Source organism: Planococcus citri, chromosome 1 (genome assembly GCF_950023065.1).
Source record: "Planococcus citri chromosome 1, ihPlaCitr1.1, whole genome shotgun sequence".
NCBI lineage: Eukaryota > Metazoa > Arthropoda > Insecta > Hemiptera > Pseudococcidae > Planococcus > Planococcus citri.
Window position 1 is genome coordinate 21,327,991 of NC_088677.1, and position 25,184 is coordinate 21,353,174.

The window sequence follows — 25,184 nt, forward strand, 5'->3', positions numbered from 1 at the left end:
TTGCAGGGGTTACCAAACCCGCGGCAATATAATGAGTCTCATTGTTCAATGCATTTTGTCACACCAGTCACACCTCGTAGAATTCCACTACCAAATTTTTTTTCAGCTTGTTCGAGTTATCAATTTTTAAGAAAATTCTTCGATACAATAGAACACCAATTTAATAATTACCATACTTTTCTGACTGCATCACAATGAGCCTGGTTTGGATAGCATACCCACACATTACATCATATCTAAAGAGCGTTGAAGATTTCAAATTATGTATAAATAATTTACAATACTTTATTCATCCTAAATTCATCCACAGAACATGGATGACACTATTGCTTACTGCATATTTCGCAAATAGACAATACATTATCGCTATAGTTCGCTACGGCGTGCATCTACATAGTTGGGTTCTGGTAGCCATTTATCACTTCTAATCCGATTTTCCGAATTCCAAGATATTTTACATTTCGAAAACTCAGTTCAAAAATACATATTTCATAATGATAAGTAACACACGATCAAATCAGACAACAGACAAAATTCATGACATGCGTCTTACCTGGAATTTCTGAATTCGATACCAACTGTCGATAGATCTTCTCACTCAGCAAACCACGTGGAGCACATAATCAATACTTCAAATTACGCGATTTTCACTAACTCTTCGGTGATTCCGCACAAATACGATAAATAACCCACGTTTAATGTACTTTACTACAAAAAAAAGCAAAAATTCGCAAAAAAATCAACTCTAAACTTCGCACCAAAATCCACACGACGACACGACCAGACAACGTTAACACTCGAGCGCACAGTTCACTATTGTTGGAGTTGGAATTGGATAAAAGAAAAAGGTCTACGTGACTTCTCACTTCGTCGTCGTCCCTTTTGCAACGACAACGAACAAATCGAACCAACCTCATTGGCTGTGATGGTAAGCAAAGCGAGAATCTTTCCCCCCACCACGATTCACAAGACGTAAGAAAAACCAGTCGCTTATCGTACGAGTGTTATCGGCGTCAGCCTGACGGCTAAAACTTCGATCATGGATGAGCTACCCGAGGCAGAAAGGCAGAATGGTTCTCGTTCAACACGTAAGAGTGAGAGAGATAGTCAGCAAACTAGAGAGAGAAGGCTATATTCTTTTCCAAGAAATCTCAGACGATGACATTCTCGTCGTAGTTTGCTGCTCCCTGCTCCTGCTTGCTACATAAATGTCGAATTTTTAGTCCAACGGTTTTGGTGTTGTGAACTCCAAACTCGCTGATTCTACCAAATACATTTCCAACCATCACGATCGTCGAAAAATTCATCAGTACTAAAACACGAATCTCAAAAGCTCATGAAAAATCCAACCAAACTGGCGATGAAAAAATACTCTCCGAAATTATCTAGTTCACTCGACCATCTGTTCCTTCTCAAAATCCTCTTCTAATATCTGTGTTACATGTTCAAAAGCTTGAAAAAAATCCCCACTACACCAAATAAAAAACATAAGTATACGAGTACTTATTCTTTCAAAATTGTTTAGCATCTCCTCGCCTTCCCAAACAATCAACATATCAACAAAAATTCGTCAGAATTGAATTATTATTCGAATAACAAAACAAAACTCAATTTGAAATCGAACTATGTTTCATTCATCATAATCAAGAGCTCATCGTACAGAATTCTACCAAATCACAGTTCAATCATTCCTTCCTTCCTTCCTTCCTTCCTTCCTTCCTTCCTTCCTTCCTTCGAAACTTCATCAAAATTGAAAATAATCTTTTGAACAATTTGAACGAAAATCAACGTTTGAAATGAAAATATTTCATCTGAGTAAATCAAAATCTCATGATATATGCAATCAAATCACGAACTAACGAAAATGTAATTTATTTCTCCAATTATTGTTCAGTAACTCTCCCCCTCCCTACTTTAGACTATGAAAAAAATCATCAAAAATTGAGAAAAATTCGCAACGAAACCGTGAAAAAAAATCAAGACAAATATTTTGTTCTCGTACTTAAGTTCCGGAAAAATGATCTTGAATTTTTTTTGAAGGGGTGGCGGAGACGTATTCAAAATTGGCAAAACTTGAAACAATTTCCAAAAATGTTTAGAATGATCTCGGGGCAAATTCAATCGAATTGAAACTAATTTTCAAAAAAAAAAAAATAGGAGAACAAAAAGGAAGTAAAAAATTACCTATTCCGAATCATTCTCGTATGTTTAAAACTTCATCGAAATTTCCAAGTAAATTTCAAGTTGAAGAATTTTTTTTCTTGTTTGAACATCCACTCAACGAAATTAAAAGTTGAAACCACAATAATTTCAACAGCTGTTGAAAAAAGCTCTTCGAAATTTGAATTGGAAAATCTTCAATAAAACGAGTATACGCAAGTAAGTGTCGAAATATTTTTAAAAATCCGCGTAAAATATTTAAAATCTAATCACAAGCAGATAATCACAAATGAATTCATGTATCAGAATGCGAATTTATTTTCAAAAATTCAGCTATGAAAATCTGTCAACTCATAATGCTTCAAGTTGTACATACAACGTTTCACGTAAGTTCAAATCTCAAAAATCTTACCAAACTGGTTCAGAAATTGGACCAGATGGACCAGATGGACCACACATTTTCAAAAAACATCGTCTTATGTCCAATTCATTTTAGAGTTTTAAAAAATCACGATATTCAAAATGGTTCACTTACTCATTCAAAACGCATTTAAAATCATGAATCTCAGAATCTGCTCAAACTTCAAGTACAGTACAAATACATATACATAAATAGGTAGCCTTACAATGCCAAAGCAAAATCAAATGGGAATTTCATCTGTTCAAAAATCGCATTTTTCTGCGAAAAAAATCTTCGAAAAATGAACCGGAAAAGCTGTCACTCAAAATTATTCGAAAATTGTTACGAAATAAATATTCCATCAAAATACATATCCTACTCGAAGAAAATCAAATCAACGAAAATCTTCCTATACATAATAATGAACGGTTCTAAACTAGTTCAAAAGTTATTTTTAAAAATCCACCTAAATTTTCAGTTCAAAAATAACCTCAAAAATAAACAAATATTCAACAGATCGATCAATTTGAAGATGGAACAACTCCAAAAATTGACTCCAAACCACGAGGAATAGGTAGGTAATATCGTATTTTTCAGGAAATCAAGAATTTTCAAGCATGAAAAATGTTTACTGATGTACAAATATGTTCGACATTACGCACATTTGGGGGCATGGGCTCCAACGTCGACGACGGTTTTGGTTTTGGTTCTTTTTTCCGTCACATGGCAGGTGCTTCTGGGGGCATAATCATTATTTTCGAATTCAGATTTTATGTTCAGAATTTTCAGTTGAATGTACTCAGTAAGTGATTCATTATCAGTTTTCGATTTCATTTTCAGAATTTTTGGTTTCACTTCATTTTCATTTCATACAATTAAGTAGATATAAAATTGCATTTCAATTTTTAATAATTATGTAGGTATGTACATATTATGATATGGTTTAGGTTTTATTTCAAGTTTATTTTCAGTTTTCCATTAGCATTTCAACTCTTAATTATTTTTTACTTTTCTTTACCTGCGTCATGGTAATATTCCATATCAGTCAACTTTCAGATTTCAATTTTAATGACATAGTTTCAAGATTTATTTTCAGTTTTTTACTTCATTTTACAAAATTTCCAATTTCATACCGAGTTTACAATTTTCTCTTTCGGATTTTTCGATGTCACTTTCAGTCTCTGGTCTAATCAGAATTTTATCTAATATCAAGTTTTTCCCCAGAATTTTCACTTTTATTTTTTTTTATTCTATTTTCAGTTTTTGATCAAACTATCCGAATTTTTCATTTCATTTTTAGCTTTCGATCTAATTTCAGTTTTTCAATTGTATTTTTTCATTATTGGTTCAAATTTCGTGTTCTGAAGTTTCGGTGAAATTCACACTTTTTAATTTCACTCTCAATTTTAGATTACATTTTGATTTCTTTGACTTTATTTTTCAGTTTTTAGGTGATATGGTCAATTGGTCATCATAAATTTTGGATTTCATTTTCATATTTTTTCGGTTCTTAAATTCGTTACTTATCTGTCCCTAATGTTTCCTATCTACATAGGTACCTATTTTCAACATTCTCTGACTTTCGTATGATTTCAGTTTTCAAGTAAGTTTCCCGACCCCGACATTTCGAGGCCATGAAATCAAAAACTAAAATAACAATTGAAAAATAAAAATAAAACTAGAAATGAAAAATTATCATCATTTTCAATTTTTAGCAAAATTTCTTATCTCACGTTTAATTAAAGCTAAAATAAATAAGGAAACTTACCATCATTATTTCAACATCTTAATCAAGAATGCTAGTTTTAGTCAAACTTTCTAAAAAAAATTCTACATCCTAGAAAAAAAAAACAATTTTCAGCCGAAATGTTTATAGTTTGAAAATCTAATTTTCTGTCAAAATTGCTGGAAAGTTCTTCTTTGTTACAGGCAATTGTATTGCTTTTTAATTAAAATTACCTACCAAAAAAGTCTTGTTTATAGCCGAAATTTCTAAAAAATCCTATTCTTTGCAAAAATTGAAAAAAATTTGTACTTTTTAGCCAAAATTGCTTGAAAAAACTTCAAATTCACCATCAAAATTGCTCAAACCCTGTTTTTAGTAAAAAATTACCGTTGACGCCAAAAAATCATACTATTCTGGAAATTGCAGAAAACTTTTCCCCCTAAAATTACTTTTTTTTTCAAAAATTTCTGTTTTTGCCAAAAATTGCCAAAAAAATGTCCTTTGTCGGTCAAATTTTTCGACAAAATACATTTTTCCAAAAATCGTATTTTTTGCCAAAGTGTCCAAAAACTCCTCTATACTGTTGAAATGTACCTACCTATGTAGTATGTGCTATGTGCCTACTGCTGATTTCATTAAATTTAATTAAAATTACCAACAAAAAAAACAAGTTGTTTCAGCAAAAATTTATTTAAAAAAAAATCCTGTTCTTTGCGAAAATTGTCAAAAAGTTTGAACCATTCTGCTAAAATTTCCAACAAGTCTTGCTTTTTTCTCAATCAAAATAGCCAAGAATAGGTACTGTTTATGGAAATTGAAAAAAAATAGGTCAAATCCTTCGCTAAATTAACATGGAATAACTGCATCGAGTTTTTTTTTCAATGTTAAATAACATCCCGATTCGCGCTGTGGCAATTAAAAACTAGGTTTTTTTGCCATTTGTTCACTTTTCGTCAGTCTGGTCGCTGATTGGCTGGAATGTTTGCCATTGTGCTGTCATTATGGCAAAAAACGTGTAATACAAATAATTGTTTTATTTACAACAACACTTTTCACATAAAATTCACGATAATAAATAATTACAAAAAAAGTTATTTACAGCACTTTTCAAACGCTTACAAATACTGTTGGCAAAGGTTCAAAAACGAGAAAAAACAATTTAAAAAAATACAATAAATAACACTTGATTGTCGATTTATATTTTAAATCGTCTTTTTTGACTTTGAAAATCACTTTTGAGTTTTGAATCATGATAAAAGGATCTTTCACAATTATAGAAAAATATAAAATAATTACTTGAGAAAAGAGAAAAAAATTAAAAATAATAGGTATATCACATTTGTAGTCGAGAATGAGTTTATTTTTTACTATCTCTATCTTTTCCCGAGAAACCATCTCCTGTCGGATCTAAGATCCAGGGATAGTTATTAGGACATTCCATACAAGTAAACAAACGAATAGTTTCTCCTGGAAGTTCGCGAGTCGTCAATGGGCATGGGTTAGGTAGTGAACAGAATGGTTGACCCTTTACATCACAATCAACTTTCCACAGAGCGAATTCTCTTATTGAGCTGAGTTCTACTGGATTTTGTATCCATTGGATCACCTGTATAGTAGGTAAACAAAATGCGAATTTGTTAGCAATAATTTTGCGACTGTATCGAAATTAATGCTAAATAAAAAAAAAAACAAGAATACGTACTTGGTAATAATTAACAAAGTAGACGTCATTTTTCTTCAACATATCTTCGATAAATTTGATTAATTCTTCTTTAAATTCTTTCTTACTCTTGAGCCAAGAAGCGTGGAAATGTAAACCTAACGGGGCACGGTTGGTGGAATAATGTCTGTCGAAATTATGCCTCAACAGTCTGCCGAATTGCTCTCCCGTTTGAATATTGGAACAAGAATCAACCATGTGACAACCTGGCAGAGATTCGTCGAAGGTCGGATCATCTCTACGATCTAATTCGTTCATAACCATTTCCCAAACGGCGTGACTTCTGCTGGGGCAATTTTGCGCATTACCGTTACACTTGTGAGGCATACGGTAGAATAAAGTGTACGGCCAGATTGGTACTCGTCCGAGAGAAGCTGTAATCGAAGCGTCGTAAGTGAAATATTGATCGACCATCATTTCGAATTGTTTGTTACCACCGACACGTAAGTATGGTGCTCGAATCCCTTGTATCGGGCTGTCAGCGCTGGTGATATTGGCGAATCTTTCGATAATCACACGAGCACCGGCCATTTCAGCCAACCAGTCGTCGTACGAGCCGCCGGTCCAGTATTTCGGATCGTCTTTGTGCGTCAACGAGAAGACGGCGATTTCGTGACCTTTTCTGTGCAGTTCTTGAACGTAGGCGTAGTTCGTGTATTTATGAGATACGAAAAATGTGCCTTTGATTTGACAGCCATTCGGATTCATTCTATGGCCGTTGAAAATTTCCTCGTACAGATCCATATTATCAACGTTAACGGCTCCGTTGAAAGTGATTGTAACCATTTGAGGTACCTAGAAATGAAATTTTGTTTCAAATACGTATTACGTACGTAGGTCTAGATTTCGTCATAGTCGAGGAGCTCGCATAAGGATCTATTGCACCCCCCCCCCCTCACTGGTGATCCTCCGGGACAACTTTTTTCTTAAAGGGGGAGCCCTAAGAAACATTTCTAGCCCTTGTCCTCAAAAAAAAAATCAAGTGCTAAAGTGCCTTTTTCGATTTTTGGTGAATTTTTGAAAATCAAATTTAGGCCAAAAATGAGGGAAAAAATCAAAATCTTACCAAATTGACATAGAAAACTGAAATATGGAATATATCCTATCTTCGAACTGCCAAATCGATTGGAAACTGTTTCAGACTGTTTAGAGTAGTTCTGGAGCCTCCAGCAGATTTTTGAAACTCGAAATTCCCACAAAACTTCATCAAATGGAGTTGCAAAGCCAAATATTTCTCTGCAAACTAATTTCAATCCACTACGAAATCAATTGCAGGAGAATTCCAAGTCGTTTCGGAGCCTCCAGCGATTTTTTGAAAATTACTGGAGCCTCCAGTCGATTTTTGAAACTCGAAATTTCCCCAAAATTTCAACAAAACGGAGTTGGAAAGACGAAATTCATTCGGCAAACTAATTCCAATACATTATGAAGTCAATTGCAGAAGAATTTCAATTCGTTTGGGAGCCTCCAGCGATTTTTAGTCGATTTTTAAAACTTGGATTTCTCCAACATTTCATCAAATAAAGGTAGAAAGCTGAAATAAACTCAGCACTCCAATTTTACCACCCACCAAAAACGATTTCAGGTGGGTTCAACTCATTTTGGAGCCTCCAGTCGATTTTTTAAACTTGAAATTTTCCTAAAATTTCATCAAATGGAGTTGGAAAGCCGAAATTCATTCTTCAACCTAATTTCAGTACACTGATAAGTCGACTGCAGGTAAATTCCTAGTCGTTTTGGAGGCTCCAACAATTTTTTGAAAATTACTGGAGCCTCCAGTAAATTTTTGAAACTGGAATTTCCTCAACATTTCATCAAATAAAGATGAAAAGCTGAAATAAACTCTGCACTCCAATTTTAACACCCTCTAAAAATGATTTCAGGTGGGTTCAACTCATTTTTAGCCACCAGTCGATTTTTTAAACTTGAAATTTCCATAAAATATCATCAAATGGAGTTGGAAAGCCAAAATTCATTCTGCAAACTAATTTTAATGGGCTACGAAGTCAATTGCAGGTAAATTTCAAGTCGTTTTGGAGCCTCCAGCGATTTTTTGAAAATTACTGAAGCCTCCAGTCGATTTTTTAAACTTGAATTTCCCCAAAATTTCATCAAGCTGAAATAAACTCTGCACTCCAATTTAGACACCCTCTAAAAACGATAAGGTTTGTTCAACTCATTTCGAAGCTTCCAGTGACTTCTTTAAAATTATGGGAGTCTCCACCAGATATACTAATATGAAGCTTGAAATTTTTACATCATTTTATCAAATGGGATTTGCAAACTGAAATTGACTCTGCAAACTAATTTCAATACAATATGAAGTCGACTGCATGGTGGTTTCAACTGGTTTTGAAGCTTCCAGCTACTTTTTGGAAATTTCAATTTTCCTAAAAACACCATAAAATCTTTCAAAAAGGTCACTGGAGGCTCTAGAATGACTTGAACCCACCTGAAGTTGTCTTAAGGGGGTGTTAAATTTGGAGTGAAAAGATAATTTCGGCTTTCTATCTACATTTCATGAAATTTTGGGGAAATTGAATCGACCGGAGGCTCCAGTAATTTTCAAAAAGTCGCTGGAGGCTCCAAAATGAGTTGAACCCATCAGAAATCGTTTTTGCAGGGTGTTAAAATTGGAGTGCAGAGTTTATTCCAGCTTTCCATTTTCTTTATTTTTATGAAATTTTGGGGAAATTCAAGTTTCAAAAATGGACTGATGGCTCCAGTAATGTTCGAAAAATCGCTGGAGGCTCCAAAACGACTTGAAATTCACCTGCAGTTGACATTTGATGAATTTTTGTGCTAATTTCGAGTTTCAAAAATCTGCCGGAGCCTCCAGTAATTTTTAAAAAGTCACTGGAGGCTCCAAAACGACTTGAAGTCCACCTGCAGTCGACTTCGTAGCGTATTGAAATTAGTTTGCAGAATGAATTTCGGTTTTCCATCTCCATTTGATCGACTTTTTGACAATTACTGGAGCCTCCAGTAGATTTTTGACACTTGAAATTTTCCAAAATTTCATCACATGGAGATGGAAAACCGAAATTCATTCTGCAAACTAATTTCAATGCCCTAAGAAGTCGACTGCAGGTGAATTTCAAATCGTTTTGGAGCCTTCAGCAATTTTTTGAAAATTACTGGAGCTTCCAGTCGCGATTTTTGAAACTTGAAATTTCCTCAAAATTTCAAGAAATGGAGATGGAAAGTCGAAATTATCTCCGCACTCCAATTTTAACACCCTCTCAAGACAACTTCAGGTGGGTTCAAGTGATTCTAGAGCCTCCAGTAACTTTTTGAAAGATTTCATGGCGTTTTTAGAAAAATTGAAATTTTCAAAAAAGTAGCTGAAAGCTTCAAAACCACTTGAAACCAACATGCAGTCGACTTCATATTGTATTGAAATTAATATTTTGCAGAGTTAATTTCAGTTTGCTAACCCCATTTGATAAATTTGAAAATTTCGAGTGTTAAAAATCTGCTGGAGGCTCCAGTAGTTTTCAAAAAATCGCTGGAGGCTCCGAAACGACTTGAAATCCACCTTCAGTCGACTTCGTAGCGTATTGAAATTAGTTTGCAGAATGAATTTTGGCTTTCCAACTCCATTTGATGAAATTTTGTGGGAATTTCGAGTTTCAAAAATCTGCTGAAGGCTCCAGAATTGCTTAAAACGGTTTGATAAAGTTTCCAATTGATTTGGCATGTCGAAAATGGGGTATATCCCAAATTTCAGCTCTCTTGGCCAATTTGGTAAAATTTTGATTTTTTCCCTCATTTTTGGCCTAAATAATCGAAAAAGACACTTTAGCACTTGAAATTTTGACAGGTGATGAATTTTTGCCTAATCTTTCGAACATACTTTTGTACGGTTTAAAAATTTCGTGCAAGTCCTATGTTGGAAAGCAAAATCTGCGATTTCGACTGACCTGTCAATCAAAATGGTTGCCATTTTGTAAGTGAGGCCACTTGAAGACAAGTGCTAAAAATGTTCCTTACAGGACCCCATCTTTAAGAAAAAAGTTGTCCCGGAGGATCGAAGGGGGGGGGGGGGGGAATAGATCCTTATGAGGGCTTCCCGACTACAAGTTTTTTTTAAAACAACGCTTACTTGAATTGGTTCGATATTGCCAGGTATTCTAGTGCCATCAGCCGAACAAAAACAATCTGGCAGAGTACATTCGCTGGGGTCACAATCAGGAGCACGATTGGGATCCAATTCAACGGCTGTAATTGTAAATAGGTAGTGAGTATTATCGTACTTTGTATTTTTTTTTTTTTTGTTCAAAAAATAACATCTCCCATTATGATTACTTACTACAGGCGTTTTCATCAGATTCATCTTTACAATCCGGTTTGTCGTTACAGAATAATTCTTTAGCGATACATTCTTGGTTTCCACAAGCTAACTGATGTTTTTCCGGACAAATTGGTTCATCAGTTTTCAAGAGAGGCATGATCTTTCGAGGCTCTAAAATTATCAGAAATGTGATTAGAATGATTTATAGTTATGCTGATGCTTGAACGAAATACAAGGATCGATTTGTGTATGTGTAGGACGTAGGTTAACGTAGTACACAACAGTCAATTTTTTTGGTTATTATTAATTAAAGATTTTGGTTAAGCAGGCTAATCATTTTTTCTTTTTCTAAAGATTTCCTCTTCTAAAAAAAAAAAAATCAATTTTATAAAAATGATACGCACACATGCAAATCATGCAACACTGTCAAAATCAAGACTAATTTCTTCAAAATGGCAAGACTGAAAAAGTTGAATTTTCAAATTATTTTTCAAAATAATTTCTCAGAATTTTCATGAATTGATGATGAAAACGAAAATAATAAAAATGAATCACATCAGTTTGATTTTTCTGTGCCAAATTTAATTTTTTAGTAAATTGATCATTTGGCTGGATTTTATATAATGTTACCGGAGATTAATGCAAGCAAACGTAGCTTTCAAATCATGCAAAAATCCAAGAGAAAAGACATGCTCTCTTGGTCAGTAATAATAAGGAAATCATCAATATTCATTATTCAATATATGACAAGAAAAGTAAGTAATTGTGTCTGTTTGGTCATGAAATTCGTGTAAAAAAGTAATTTTTTTTCGTTGTTTGCAATTAGTTTCAACTATACAGTCACTACAGTTGCTGTTTGAGGTGATGGAGCTTACACAGATAATGATGAAGTGCTGATGGTGTTGTGCATAATATACTTAGTACGACTAAACTATAGTTCTATGTCCAAAAATCCACCGATGTAAATCATCTAACTACGTCTCTATTCCATTAGGTCTATGCGAACACATGATACATTGGTAATTGTTCATCAAAATCACCATCGTTCAAATTTATTGGAGGATATTCGTCTTGGGATATCATATGTACAATGTACAAAATCCTTTCGGCTTTCATGCACAAATACTACTGGAGAACGTGTTTTTGACACCTATATTTTTGGATTTGTTAAGCATATAATATGTACAGAATTTCTAACTACTCAAGCAAACTACATTTTTGTTAATACCATCACGTGATACCCAGGAAAAGATTGGAGCTGATAAGGTAATCCAAACAGGTTTGATCCGATCAATGCTCTGATTCAATTAGACCTGAAGAATCGACAAAACTGATCCGAGGAATGTCCGGATTTGATCTGATATACCTAATTAGGCAGGTCTGATTCAGACATGACCAGGTTTCCTCCTCTTTGGATGTGATCTGATCGGATCTGAAAAATGTTCGAATCTGATCTGATCAGATCCAATCATTTTCCATTGGGTTAAAGTTACTACATTTTCATTTCAACGAAATGAATCTTTCAATGAAAATACAGTAACATAAAAATGAAAATTTTAAATTTCTGTACAGAGTTTCACATGTTGTGATGCCGTTGCCCAAAATAGACTGCCTAAACTTACTGTCCAATCGATCACAATTGGTTACTTTGCTTTTCCAGTCACATGTTTGTTTATCAATATCAAAGGCCAAACCAGATGGGCAACTGATTTGCTTAATACCAGATCTTGTACACCTACATGAATGAAACAGGTTTTCATTTTTATATATTAGCTGATTTAAAAAAAAAAAAAATTTACACAGTATAGTTAGGTATATAGGTAAGTTTATTTATAAGTAGGTAAGTATTGTAGATAAAATTGTAAGCTCAGTAGGGTGATCACTTATTTTCAGGGAAACATTCGTAGGTACTCAGATGTAACGGTAAAAGTTCAAGTACAATTTCAAATTTTTGTTTATACAGGTTGATGTTATTTGTATTTGAATAAATATCACAAACGAACAAGTCTCCAGAATGAAGTGAACTGGATTTTTAGTACATATTAAAGTAGGTAGGTAAGTACTAGGTACACATAAACGAGGCAATGGTCATGAATATTGCCTTAAATTTGGGTTAAAATTAGTGGTAAAATTCATCGGTTAGGTACGTTGTTAACATCAAATCCAATGAAGAAGGTATACATATAGAAGAAAACCAAAGTAAAATGGACACATTCAGAAGATATAGATCGTTAAAACCGACATTCTGATATAAATCAACCACATTCGATTCTCAACTCGATATTATTTATACTTACTCTCTAGTTTGTCACAGTTTTTAACGCGCGTTTTCCAATCACACGTTTGACGATCAATGTCAAAACCTAATCCATTGGGGCATCGAACCCCAGCCAATCGTACCACTCCGTTTTCACCTGCTTGATCACACCTATTTATAGTATCAGAATTTTTAAATTTTAAAGGCTATTTTTTGCGGTTCTCTGGTAAATTTTTTTTCTTTAAATACGCTTCCTAAACTAGATTAATCATATTATTTGGAATTATCGGAGCGGTTAGACAATTAGGGTGTCGATGTGGTTAAACTTATAAAAACCACGTTCGCTCATGATCATAGGTAGGTGGTATTGGAATATAATTCCTGTGTATAGACACTGGACCTGCGTATAAGACAACCAACTGGCAGCCATCTTGGCAAAATAACCTGAGTAACGCCAATTTATCCCGCTGGGTGATCTTGGCAGCGCTGTACTTCAATTTTGCAGGCAACAGGGAAAAGGGAGGGTTGTGCAGTCCGGAAGGAACTCCTGGCTGCGCGCGCAGTCAGGAGTACCTCGCGGACTACACAACCCTCCCTTTTCCCTGTTGCCTGCAAAATTGAAGTACAGCGCTGCCAAGATCACCCAGCGGGATAAATTGGCGTTACTCAAGTTTTCCTTACCGTTTCCGTTCCCCTCGGCCTGCAGTTGGTTGTCTTATACGCAGGTCCAGTGTCTATATTCCTGTGTATATATTTTTTTTAGGTTCCTCCGCTTGGGTACAAAGCGAACGTAGCTTTTACAAGAGTAGTTATATTCTTGAATAATGAAAAAAAAAGTTATCTTATACAGGGGTCGGCATAAGTTAGTATTCCGATTTGCACAAACGAAAATTTTTTCCAATGAAAATGAATTTTTTTTTCTGTAGTGACACAGCGGGGAAAAAACTATTATTACCAAAGTGTTGGTGGAACTTCCACGAACACAACGCACTACCTACAAGACCTTCTACATATCTACTCATTACACACAACAGGGTGTTAAAAAGAACGCATCAGTTTTCGAATAGGAATACTAACTTATGCCGACCCCTGTATTAGTCGGGGGGCCGGCATAAGGATCAATTGCACCCCCTCACCGATCCTCCGGGACAACTTTTTTCTTGAAAGGGGGAGTCCTAAGAAACATTTCTAGCCCTTGTACTAAAAAAAAAAGTGGCCCTACTTACAAAAATGGCGGACATTTTGATTCAGAGGTCCGCCGAAATCGCAATTTTTGCGTTCCAGCATAGGACTTGCACAAACTTTTTTTAACCGTACAAAAGTAGATCGAAAGCTGAGACAAATATTCATCAGCTGTCAAAATTTCAAGTGCTAAAAAGCCTTTTTCAATTTTTGGCGAATTTTTAAAAATCAAATTTAGGTCAAAAATGAGGGGAAAAATCAAAATTTTACCAGATTAGCCAAAAAAGCTGAAATTTGGGATATACTCTATATTCGACATGCCAAATTGATCGGAAACTGTTTCAAACCGTTTTGAGCAATTCTGGAGCCTCCAGTAGATTTTTGAAACTTGAAATTCCCATAAAATTTTATCAAATGGAGTTAGCAAGCTGGAATTCATTCTGCAAACTAAATTCAATACACTACGAAGTCGACTGCAGATGGATTTCAAGTCGTTTCGGAGCCTCCAGCAACTTTTTTGAAAATTTCTGGAGCCTCCAGTCGATTTTATGAACTTGAAATTTCCCTTAAATTTCATCAAATGGAGTTGGAAAGCTGAAATTCATTCTGCAAATCAATTTTAACACCCTCTATAAACGATTTCAGGTGGGTTCAACTCATTTTGGAGCCTTCAGTCGATTTTTTAAATTTGAAATTTCCCCAAATTTCATCAAATTGAGTTGGAAAGCCGAAATTCATTCTGCAAATTAATTTTAATACACTAAGAAGTCGACTGCAGATAAATTCCAAGTCGTTTTGAAGCCTCCAGCGGTTTTTTGAAAATTACTGGAGCCTCCAGTCCATTTTTGAAACTTGAAACTTCTCTTAAATTTCATCAAATGTAGTTGGAAAGCCGAAATTAATTCAGCAACCTAATTTTAACACCCTCTAATAACGATTTCATGTGGGTTCAACTCATTTTGGAGACTCCAGTCGATTTTTTAAACTTGAAAGTTCCCAAAAATTTCATCACATGGAGTGGGAAAGCCGAAATTCATTCTACAAACTAATCTCAATACACTAAAAAGTTGACTGCAGGTAAATTCCAAGTCGTTTTGGAGCCTCCAGCGGTTTTTTGAAAATTACTGGAGCCTCCAGTCGATTTTTGAAACTTTAATTTCCCCAAAATTTCATCAAATAAAGATGGAAAGCTGAAATAACCTCTGCACTCCAATTTTAACACCCTCTAAAAAAGATTTCAGGTGGGTTCAACTCATTTTGGAGCCTCCAGCGACTTTTTTAAAATCACGGGATTCTCCGCCAGATAATTTTTACAAAATTTTATCAAATGGGGTTAGCAAACTGAAATTAGTTCTGCACAATATAAAGTAGGCTGCATGGTGGTTTAAAGTAATTTTGAAGCTTCCAGTCACTCTTTGGAAATTTCAGTTTTCCTAAAAACGCCATGAAATCTTTCAAAAAGTCACTGGAGGCTCTAGATTGACTTGAACCCACCAGAAGTTGTCTTGAGAGGGTGTTAAAATTGTAGTGCAGAGATAATTTCGGCTTTCCATCTCCATCTGATAGGCTTCAGTAATTTTGAAAAAGTCGCTGGAGGCTCCAAAACGACTTGAAATCCACCTGCTGTCGTCTTCGTAGCGTATTGAAATTAGTTTGCATAAAGAATTTCGGTTTTCCATCTTCATTTAATGAAATTTTGGGAAATTTCAAGGTTCAAAAATATACTGGAGGCTCCAGTATTTTTCAAAAAGTCGCTGGAGGCTGCAAAATGATTTGAAATCAAACTGCAGTCGACGTCGTAGCATAATGAAAATTGGTGTGCAGAATGGATTTCAATTTTCCATCTCCATTTGATGAAATTTTGAAAATTTCAATTTTCAAAATCTACTGGAGGCTCCAGTAATTTTAAAACGTCGCTGAAGGCTCCGAAATGAGTTGAACACATCTGAAAAAAATGTCAGAGGGTGTTAAAATTGAAGTGCAGAGTTTATTTCGGCTTTCCATTTCCATTTGATGAAATTTTGGGAAATTTCAAGATTCAAAAATCTACTGGAGGCTCCAGTAATTTTCAAAAAATCGCTGGAGGCTCCAAAACTACTTGGAATTTATCTGCGGTCGACTTCGTAGTGTATTGAAATTTGTTTGCAGAATGAATTTCGTCTTTCCAACTCTATTTGATGAAATTTTGTGGGAATTTCAAGTTTCAAAAATCTGCTGGAGGCTCCAGAACTGCTCAAAACGGTTTGAGACAGTTTCCAATCGATTGGGCTGGTCAATAATAGGGTATATCCCAAATTTCAGCTTTCTTGGCCCATTCGGTAAAATTTTGATTTTTTCCTCATTTTTGGCCTAAATTTGATTTTCAAAAATTCACCAAAAATCACAAAAGGTGCCTGCTCTTTCGATCTATCTTTGTACGGTTTAAAAAATGTCATGCACGTCCTGTGCTGGAACGCAAAATCTGCGATTTCAGCTAACCTGTCAACAAAAATGGCCGCCATTTTGTAATTAGGGCCACTTTTTTTTGAGAACAACAGCTAGAAATGTTCCTTAGGACCCCCCCCCCTGGAAAAAATTGTCCCGGAGGATCTACGAGGGGGTGCAATTGATCTTTATGCGGGCCCTCCGACTATAACGAAGCTATCACAATTGTTGATTACGTTACCTAACAACGTCTCTGCAATCGCCGTCGATGCTCAATCGGAAGTATTCCTCCGGTGATCTGTTCTTACAGAGATCGTCAATTGAAGGATCATCCGGCGCGTCCTCACCATTTTGGTTTTGGCGTTTCTCTCTTACGGAGACGCACCAAATCGCACCTGTGTGAGTAAAAAAATTGACATAGTGAAACGAAATCATCGCGCTAATGTAAGTACTGCAGTACACAAAATAATCCCTGGAGCCCAAAATGGAGAAATATTACTAGAACCGATTACGTCATACGACGAGAGGTAGGTTTCAATGCTGCACATTAAGGCTGGGCTTCTAAAATCTATTGGGTAATTGGCTTAACGAAGACGAATATTAAAATAACGTAGATTCAGTGCTGACATCATCCATCATGATTAGACATTAATAATCTTGAATAAGCAAAAGGCGATTAATTGGTGCATGAAACTGGAATAACTATCACAAATATCTCGGATGAATTACATACTTTTCAAATGCGCTAATTTATACTTAATAGCGAATTGAATAGTTTCCAACTTTACCTATACTATAGGTCGCAAAAAAAAACAATTGGAAAACAATAGAGGTCACTATCTGAAAGACTATATCTCGGATGCGCGTAAGTAAACGTACGTGCGAAAAATTATTAAAAGATACAATTGATTCTAGTCCGTGCTGCGGTATTGTAATTACACCCACACTGGGCATCTCAATTTACAGGTCCTTTCGCATTTACTACATAGTGCATACGCTATTCTCTTTATTCCAGTTATTACCCACGACGACGCTCATTAATAAGTTAAAATATAAAATGGGACGTGTGGAATGAGTAACTGGATTTTATTCATTTTGTTTAGTCGCCGGGATCTTTGAAAAAGTAGCCAATTTCAATGTCGTCGTCGTCGCCTCACACTACGTTGCCAAATTTAATCATAAACATAAGCCATAAGGTGAAAACAATCTAAGGAATGGGACGTTTTCGAAAGGACAATGACACTCATAAACGTTCTATAGTGTAGGAAAGTAGTACGTGACTTATTAAACCCTGCGATCATTGATTACCAATCATGAAGAAAAGTGGTGAAATTTAACAAAGACCAGCACAATGAGAGCTACTTTACTTTTTCTATGCACCTAGGTAACGATCGATGCGGTTTACCAACGTTTCAACGAGTTCCACACACGTCTTCGAAATCGAAATATCACCTAATTTAAGGGCCGATTCCGCATACACGATTGCATACCCGGTCCGCCTGATTTTCGAGTGTTGAGATCTCGAGATCTATCCGACGAAAATCGATGAAATTTGAAATACAGATACTATGAAGCAATTAGAAAAAAATGTCGGATGGGATTTTTGATTACTTGAATAGTTTTGGAATTATCAATGATCGAAAAGTGTTCAAATTTCGTTCATTTTCAATTTCAAATTCTGCGAAAAATACTCAATCAAATGAAAATCGCTTCCGACATTTTCTTTTAATTGTTTCAAAGTATATATATTTCAAATTTCATCTAATTCTGTTCAGTAGATCTCCAGATCTGAAGATGCATGCTGATAAGCAAGGTTTACACGCTGCTAGTTTATTCAATTCAAACTACCGCAAGTAACTTGATTTGTTAATTAATTGACAGATTATCCATTCTATTTCACGATGAAAAATAATAAATACAAGTAAATTTATTTGATCAGAGATGATCAAGTACTTAAAAGTGAATGTACTTGAATTAAGTAAACTTGCAACGTGTGAATTTTAGTCAAGGATTCTGCCTGCTGCTTATGCAATAAAGTATGCGGAATCGGCCCTTAAACTGAAAAATCGATCGTTATGAGACTTGGCTGCAATGACGTCGATTTACGGCGAAAAATTAGATGATTTTAGTCTCGTAGCTGAATTAAAGTTGCATACTTGACTTAGCTAAGGTACGGCTCTAAGGCTGACCCTCGTGTACGATACCTACTTGATACTTGAACCGGTTTGCTGTGTGAATAGTCGTACGATGATTTAGCCACAACATGTTACATAAAAAGTTCGCGATGCTTCTACCTATACTTAGATGATAGGCTCGTACAGAAGTAACTTATGTAAAGTGCACAATATTTATATGAGATAGATGATCCTTGCTAACCCCCCCCCCCACGATTAAAAAAAATGAAATTTTGTTGAGTTGAAAACAATTACGAGGATCACCGAAAAAAGTAGTAAAAAAAACATCAAGTCTTGAAATCAAAAAAAAAAAAAAATTGTACAAAAATTTAAGCAAATAAAATTACTAAAATTTGGCGGAAATTAAGAGGAAATTTCAAAAAAATCAAATCAAAACTCACAGTTGCCATTCTACAAAATTTCACCAAAAACGAAAAAAGTGATAAAATATCTATGGAAGCTCATTATACGTCTTCGACAGTCTTGGACGAAGGGGTCTATCTTTGGAAAAAATTCTAACACAGCCTATAATTTTAAAATACCTACTCTTTTACTCATAGATTTTGATGATTGATGCACACTTCGAAGTATATCTTGTAACACGTAGTTATCTACGTTGAAATGAATTCTAATTTCTTTTGATTAATGAATAATTACTTGAATGCTTATTGGGAGACAACTAATCTTTGATACTTTTCTGAACTTGTTACTATTACCTACTCGTATTTTCAATAACGATGATTGCACATTTTGCCAATTTGAAAAAATTCAAATGTCTCGTTTACATTCCACTTATAAAAATTATTTCACTGTCGACAAACTTGTATGTAAAACGATTAGGCCTGATTTATATGTTAATAATAATAATTAAAATTACGCAAAAATGAAACAATTACATACCGAATAATGCAATAAACAAAACCAACGACGTAACTCTCGCCATCTCGTGATTAGTATTTCACGAATAATGAAGAAACCGACACTATCATGTTATCACAGTAAGTAGGTATTTATTGATGAACTTGTTTGGCGCATGCGCCAGACGAAGAATTTTACTTTCACTGATTTAAAGATTGGCGTCCGCGATGTAAGAAGAATGGAGACCATTTAACATCTCTACAATTTCTCAGATGGTTTTGAGTTATATGATTTTTAATAGTTAAGGCACACCGCGCACGTTGTAGCTGTATATTAAAGCTAGACGAGTGATTAGATTGAGTTTTATAATATCCAACATGACACGAACCAGTTCCATCAGAATCACGTTGATGAGACTGTAAAAGGTTGCAACATTTTGAAAAATCAAAATCACGGTTGCGTAAACCGTTGCAATTTTTTTCATGTTGCATTATATCGATGGTGTTTTGGAAGAAGGGCCAAACTGCATTTTTCAATTTTTTTCTCTCGGTGAAACACTGCTCTAACAACCGGAGATGAAAAGGTAAAAGGGCCAAACTGTCTCAGAGCTAAACTGAATGATGCAGCTTGGCTCTGAAACAGTTTGGCCCTTTTTATCTGTCTAACTCTGGCTGTTATAGCACTGTTCCCCTGAGTGAAAAAAATCTTGAAAAATACAGTTTGGTCCTTCTTCCAAAACACCATCGATATAAATACAACGAAGAGACGAAAAATTTTGCGTTCATTGTTGCTCTGGAAAGTGAAATAATCAAATTTTTGAAGACTTTTTGAAATTAGAGAATAAGATTGTTTATTTTTTTATTCGACGAGTTGAACAACTTTGTCGAACAGTATCATCAAACGGAAAATTACACAGTTGCCTTGACCTTCCCATGATTACATTCATTTCTTTGGTTGACCCTGTCCTCTCTACATTAAATTTTCAGTCCATTTGATTTGATCGTTTGGTTTATATGATAAATGGTCATGTGGCAGGCGTGGCGTCGTTTCCACTTTCTTCTAGAAAGGGAAAGTTATAGGCTTCTTGTTTCTTCCTCCTCCAAAATGTAACGGTGGTTATGACGTATTTTTTTCCAAATAGGAAGTATCTTGTTTTTGACATGTGGTGACTACTTCAGTGTAAAAAGCGCTTATAAAAATAGAGTAATTCGGGCCATAAAATATCCAAAAAAATCACTCCAAGTCCAATTTATAGACACGTTAGCATAGAAATGCATATTTTCTGTCATAAAATGCGATCATGAGTCACGTGTTGTACTCGTCGTCGTCGTAACCGCAAACCGCACTCCTTTACGATCGACAAATTATCTAGATCAATTATGTAAATCGTCGTCTGATGTATTTCGGCGATTCAAAATTTTCCACCGCGGTAGGATGCATTATCGGCTGCTCTTTTTTTCTCCTACCTGGAGACAAATTTTATTTCACTGTTGTAAAATACGAGATACTTCTCGGAAAAAAAGAAATTGGTAGGTATTCCGGATGAGTATTTACTTAGTCTAGCCTTAAATTCTGACGGGTCATTCGATTTTGAACGACCTTGCTCGTAAAGATATCTATGGCATAAACTCTAATTAGTATAGATAAGTAGGTATTTTCACGTAGGTATTATAATACTTGTCGGTGGGTCGTCGCCTCAGCTATACACGGGTTACTCTATGGCGCGGGCGGGCCATTTTGAAATTTTCAAAAGTTGAAAGTTGAACTTTTAAATTGAAAGTTCCAATTTTAAAATAAAGATGTAAGTGGGAGCTACCATTTAAAATTCAGAAAAAATTTCCTTAGATGTACCTTTTGATGCTTCTTCGAAATATTTTATTTTCGAGATGGGATCTTTTAATGCAGAGGGAGCACCCCCTCCCCCAAATTTGGGCGAAACTTTAAAAAAAAATTCTGTGACATGTGATACATATATCGAAATGTATGTTTTCGGTGACGCTGAACACGAATATGACGTCAGATTTTTGATTGGACCCCATCTACGGCCCCCAACAATTTTTTTTTGACTTTTACTCATTATGGGAGGTTCTGGGAGCTGTGGGTGAGGTCAATTTAAAAAACTAAGGCTATATTCGTGTTCAACGATATCGAAAAAATATTATTTCATATGTCACACGAATGAAACCATTTTTGTTTTAGGTGAAGCGTAGAGGCACCAAATATGGACCACTTTTTTTTTGGGAGGATTGCCACTTGAAAACTATAGGGGGTAGAAACCTCCACAAAGGCTTAAAATGAAGTTCCATCCTTCCACTAACACTGTACAAAACTTCGGGGGTGAAGGTCAACTTTAAGTATGTTTTATTGTTTTATTGTTGAGTGAAGAGTGTCTAAATGACAGTTTGAAATTTTGGACGCCTATTATGGACCACCTATAGAATTTTAAAATAAACATAGTACTTTCACATTTTTTAAAACAAACGTCATGTTTATTTTGTAGAAATGAACAAAAAACGTATTCTAAGCAGCGCAGGTTAACTTTGAATATTTTTTTAAATTGTTGAAAGATGAGTGTCAAAATGACAGTTCAAAATTTTGGAATCCTAATATGGACCACCTAAAGAATTTCAAAAAAAAACAAATTTTTAAGTTTCAAAACATCATATTTGTCTATAGAAATGAACAAAAAAAGTATTTCAAGCATTTCACTTTTCAGCGGCTGTAAGAAATGATGAAAATGAGTTAAAAAAATCAATATCAGAGGTGGTCCATATTAGCGCACCCCATTGAAAAAACTTTGCATCGAAAATTTCTGTTCATACTCACATTTTTAGCAAAAACTGATCACTCCAGCAGAAAGTACGTTCTTTTTTGATATTATAAATGTCAATAACATTTAGAAAATTACACCAGTTGTGTTGTTTTTTTTTTCAGAATCGCGTTGTGCTTTTTTTTCAAAATCGCGTTGTTTTTTTTTTGAAATTACATTGTAATTTTTTTTTGAAATCATGTGCATTTTTCAATGTTGTGCTTTTTTTCAAAATCGCATTGTGCTTTTTCAAAACTGAGTTGTGTGTGCTTTTTTAAAAATTGTGTTGTGCTTTTTTTCAAAATTGCGCTGTGCTTTTTTCGAAGTTGTGCTTTTTTTAAAATCACATTGTGCTTTTAAATCAAAATCTTGTTCTGCTTTTGAAATCCAAATCGCGTTGTGCTTTTTTCCAAATTTACATTGTGCTTTTTTTCAAAATTGCGATGTGCTTTTTTCAAAATTGTGTTGTGCTTTTCTTTTAAAATTGTGTTGTGCTTTTTTTTCAAAATTGCGTTGTGTTTTTTTGTCAAAATCACGTTGTGTTTTTTTGTCAAAATCACGTTGTGCTTTTTTTTGAAAAGTTGTGCTTTCAAAATTAAAAATTGTGTTCTGCTTTCAAAATCCAAATCTTAATTTCTCAAAATCACGGTTGTGTTTTTTTTCTACAACCACGTTGTGCTTATTTTCAAAATCGCGTTGTGCTTCTTTTTCAAAATTGCGTTGTGCTTTTTCTCAACATTGTGTGTTTTTTCAAAATGGCGTTGTTTTTTTTCCAAATTGCATTGTTTTTTTTTTCAAAATCGCGTTGTGCGTTTTCAAAATTGCGTTGTGTTTTTTTTCAAAATTGTGTTGTGCTTATTTTTTTAAGATCACGCTGTGTTTTTTTTCAAAGTTGTGCTTTTTTTGAAATCTTGTCGTGCTTTTGAAATCAAAATCAGGTTCTGCTTTCAAAATCCAAATCACGTTTTCTTACAATTGCGTTGTGCTGTTTTTCAAAACTGTGTTGTGCTTTTTTTTTCAAAATCACGTTGTGCTTTTTTTCAAAATTGTGTTGTGCTTTTTTTCAAAATTGTGTTTTATTTTCAAAATTGCGTTGTGCTTTTTTTCAAAACTGCGTTGTTTTTTTTTCAAAATCGCGTTGTGCATTCCTAACAAAATAGCCTATGGTAGGCTATTTTGTTAGGAAAGCACTAGCCTATGCATACTGTTACAGCTCTAGCTTTTTCTTAATTTCTCAGCGAGTTTTGACTTTGCAGTTGTAATTTTTGTCTCATTTGTTTTTTTGGTGAAAAATACAACGTAAAACATTTTTTCCTGACAGATTGCGCTAATTACCGGCGAGAACAGGTGCTGGTTCATATATTGCGGACTGGTCCATAATTGGCGCCCTTACCCTTACCTTCGTGGAGGAGGTGCTGAAGGCCTTGGATGGGTCCAATCAGAAATCTGACATCACATTCGTGTTTAGCGTCACCAAAAAACATGCAATTCGATAGGTATATCACATGCCCCAGATTTTTTTTGAAAATTTCACCGAAATTTTGAGGAGGGGGTGCTCCCCCCTCCCCCAATTAAACGATCCCATCACGAAAATCAAATATTTCGAAAAAGCATCAAAAGGTACATCTATGGAAATTTTTTCACAATTTTAAATGGTAGCTCCCACTTACATCTCCATTTTAAAATTTCAAAATGCTGAAAAAGTTCAGAATGCAATGTCCTTTCGAATTGTGAAATCAGTTTTGATCAAAGTACATATCATAGCTTTGGAGGAATGCGCTGCTGAAGTTGAGTACCTCGAGACAATGTGAAAATAATGAAGGCCTCCCTCACCTACTCCCTGAGGGGGCTGGGACCGAACTGATTGCGAGTTTCTTACTTATTGATTGGGTAGATACTAGATATTGTAAGAAAAATTGAGCGAAATCGAAAGACATGACTTTTAAAATCGCATTTTTTTTTGGTCGAGTTGATAATATGAAATGACCCGCCATAAAGTAATCCGTGTAGTCTTAGGTGTCGGTAGCAGTGGCGATGATCCACCGACGAGTGTTATAATACCTACGTGAAAATACCTATCTATACTACTTAATTAGAATTTATGCCATAGGTAGATATCTTTACGAGCAAGGTCGCTTAAAATCTGTTGCTCGTAAATGTGAATGGAAACAGAGTACTTTCTACCGGGGTGTATTTAACGTGTACAGATACCTGTGTATTCGTACACCTTAATTGTCTGATCCATGCTATATAGAGGTACGTGTATCATTTCCCTATAATATGTTCCACTACAACTACAAATTATTACTACCACATCGTAAAGTTACGTAAACGCAAGGTTGAAAATGCTGCTACTGCGATACACACACATAAGCTACAATATTTTTTCACCTTCATCGTTTGAAATTTCCTCGAACAAACTGTGAAGTGTGAACATGAATAAACGATCGAGAGAATATTGTTGATTCTTCAAAGAGATCTACATGTACCTACCTAATGGAACCTACCTACCTCAAGATATAAAACGTAGGTGGTAACTATCATTATTTTAAAAAAAGAGATATATAGCTCGTGTTGTAGGTACCTTTACTTTGGAATCGCGATGAAAATTAAAAATAAATCCAGACCATCGAAACGAGTGATCGGCGATAAAATTACACAATTTGTAACACCTCTCCGGGCGTATACCTTGAGGATGCAATGCACTTCCTAGACTTAGACAACAAAAAACCAACACAACTACTCCAAAAGAAACAATACCATTTGAATAGATCGTATTTGCCCCGCACCACCCTTCCTCGTCGTTACGTTGCACAAATTCCCTTTGTTAAAGACCACCCCCAATGTTTATTAATTACACAAGAGTCGTCGACGACGATGACGATCAACGACGAGTGTATACCTATATACCTATTGAAAACCAGTTACAGGTTTAGGTATGCAATATTCATTATACATATAAAACAACGAATTATTTATTCTTTTCTACATCTACGATAAACTCGGGTGTGAGTGTACGTTTTATTGTTAATGTATGATTTTTCAACGTGTCGAGTCGATGGCAGTTCTGCAGGTTTTCTTCATACGAGGTTGAAAAATTGCAGATGATTTGAGCCTATTAGAGAAATTAGAGGTTTTGAAAAGTTCGAAAAATCTTCATCCAGTAGTGTAAAACTACCT

At 34.9% G+C, this 25,184-nt stretch overlaps 1 protein-coding gene across 3 annotated transcripts; it reads right to left on the minus strand.

Moving 5' to 3' along the window:
- Positions 1-5,302: 5,302 nt before the first annotated feature.
- Positions 5,303-19,481, minus strand: LOC135849821 (chitin deacetylase 1-like). 3 transcript variants are annotated; one of them, XM_065370431.1, is made up of 7 exons: positions 19,238-19,481; positions 16,405-16,558; positions 12,598-12,728; positions 10,319-10,471; positions 10,112-10,227; positions 5,989-6,801; positions 5,303-5,892 (listed from the first exon to the last, which is right to left on the minus strand). In XM_065370431.1, exons 1-7 carry the CDS (start codon positions 19,278-19,280, stop codon positions 5,644-5,646), a joined length of 1,659 nt encoding a protein of 552 aa, XP_065226503.1. In that variant the 5' UTR covers positions 19,281-19,481; the 3' UTR covers positions 5,303-5,643. The 3 variants fall into 3 exon arrangements, with proteins under 3 accessions (XP_065226503.1, XP_065226505.1, XP_065226506.1); XM_065370433.1 differs by lacking the exon at positions 12,598-12,728 and adding an exon at positions 11,923-12,035 and having other exon boundaries at positions 19,238-19,477; XM_065370434.1 differs by lacking the exons at positions 12,598-12,728; positions 19,238-19,481 and having other exon boundaries at positions 16,405-16,524.
- Positions 19,482-25,184: the final 5,703 nt, after the last annotated feature.

Coding starts and splice junctions, on each gene's coding strand:
- LOC135849821 (XM_065370431.1), bottom strand. CDS start 19,280: ATGGCGAGAGTTACGTCGTTGGTTTTGTTTATTGCATTATTCG. Junction 6,802..10,111: donor GCAATATCGAACCAATTCAA/GTAAGCGTTGTT, acceptor TTTCATTTCTAG/GTACCTCAAATGGTTACAAT. Junction 5,893..5,988: donor ACTTTGTTAATTATTACCAA/GTACGTATTCTT, acceptor CCTACTATACAG/GTGATCCAATGGATACAAAA.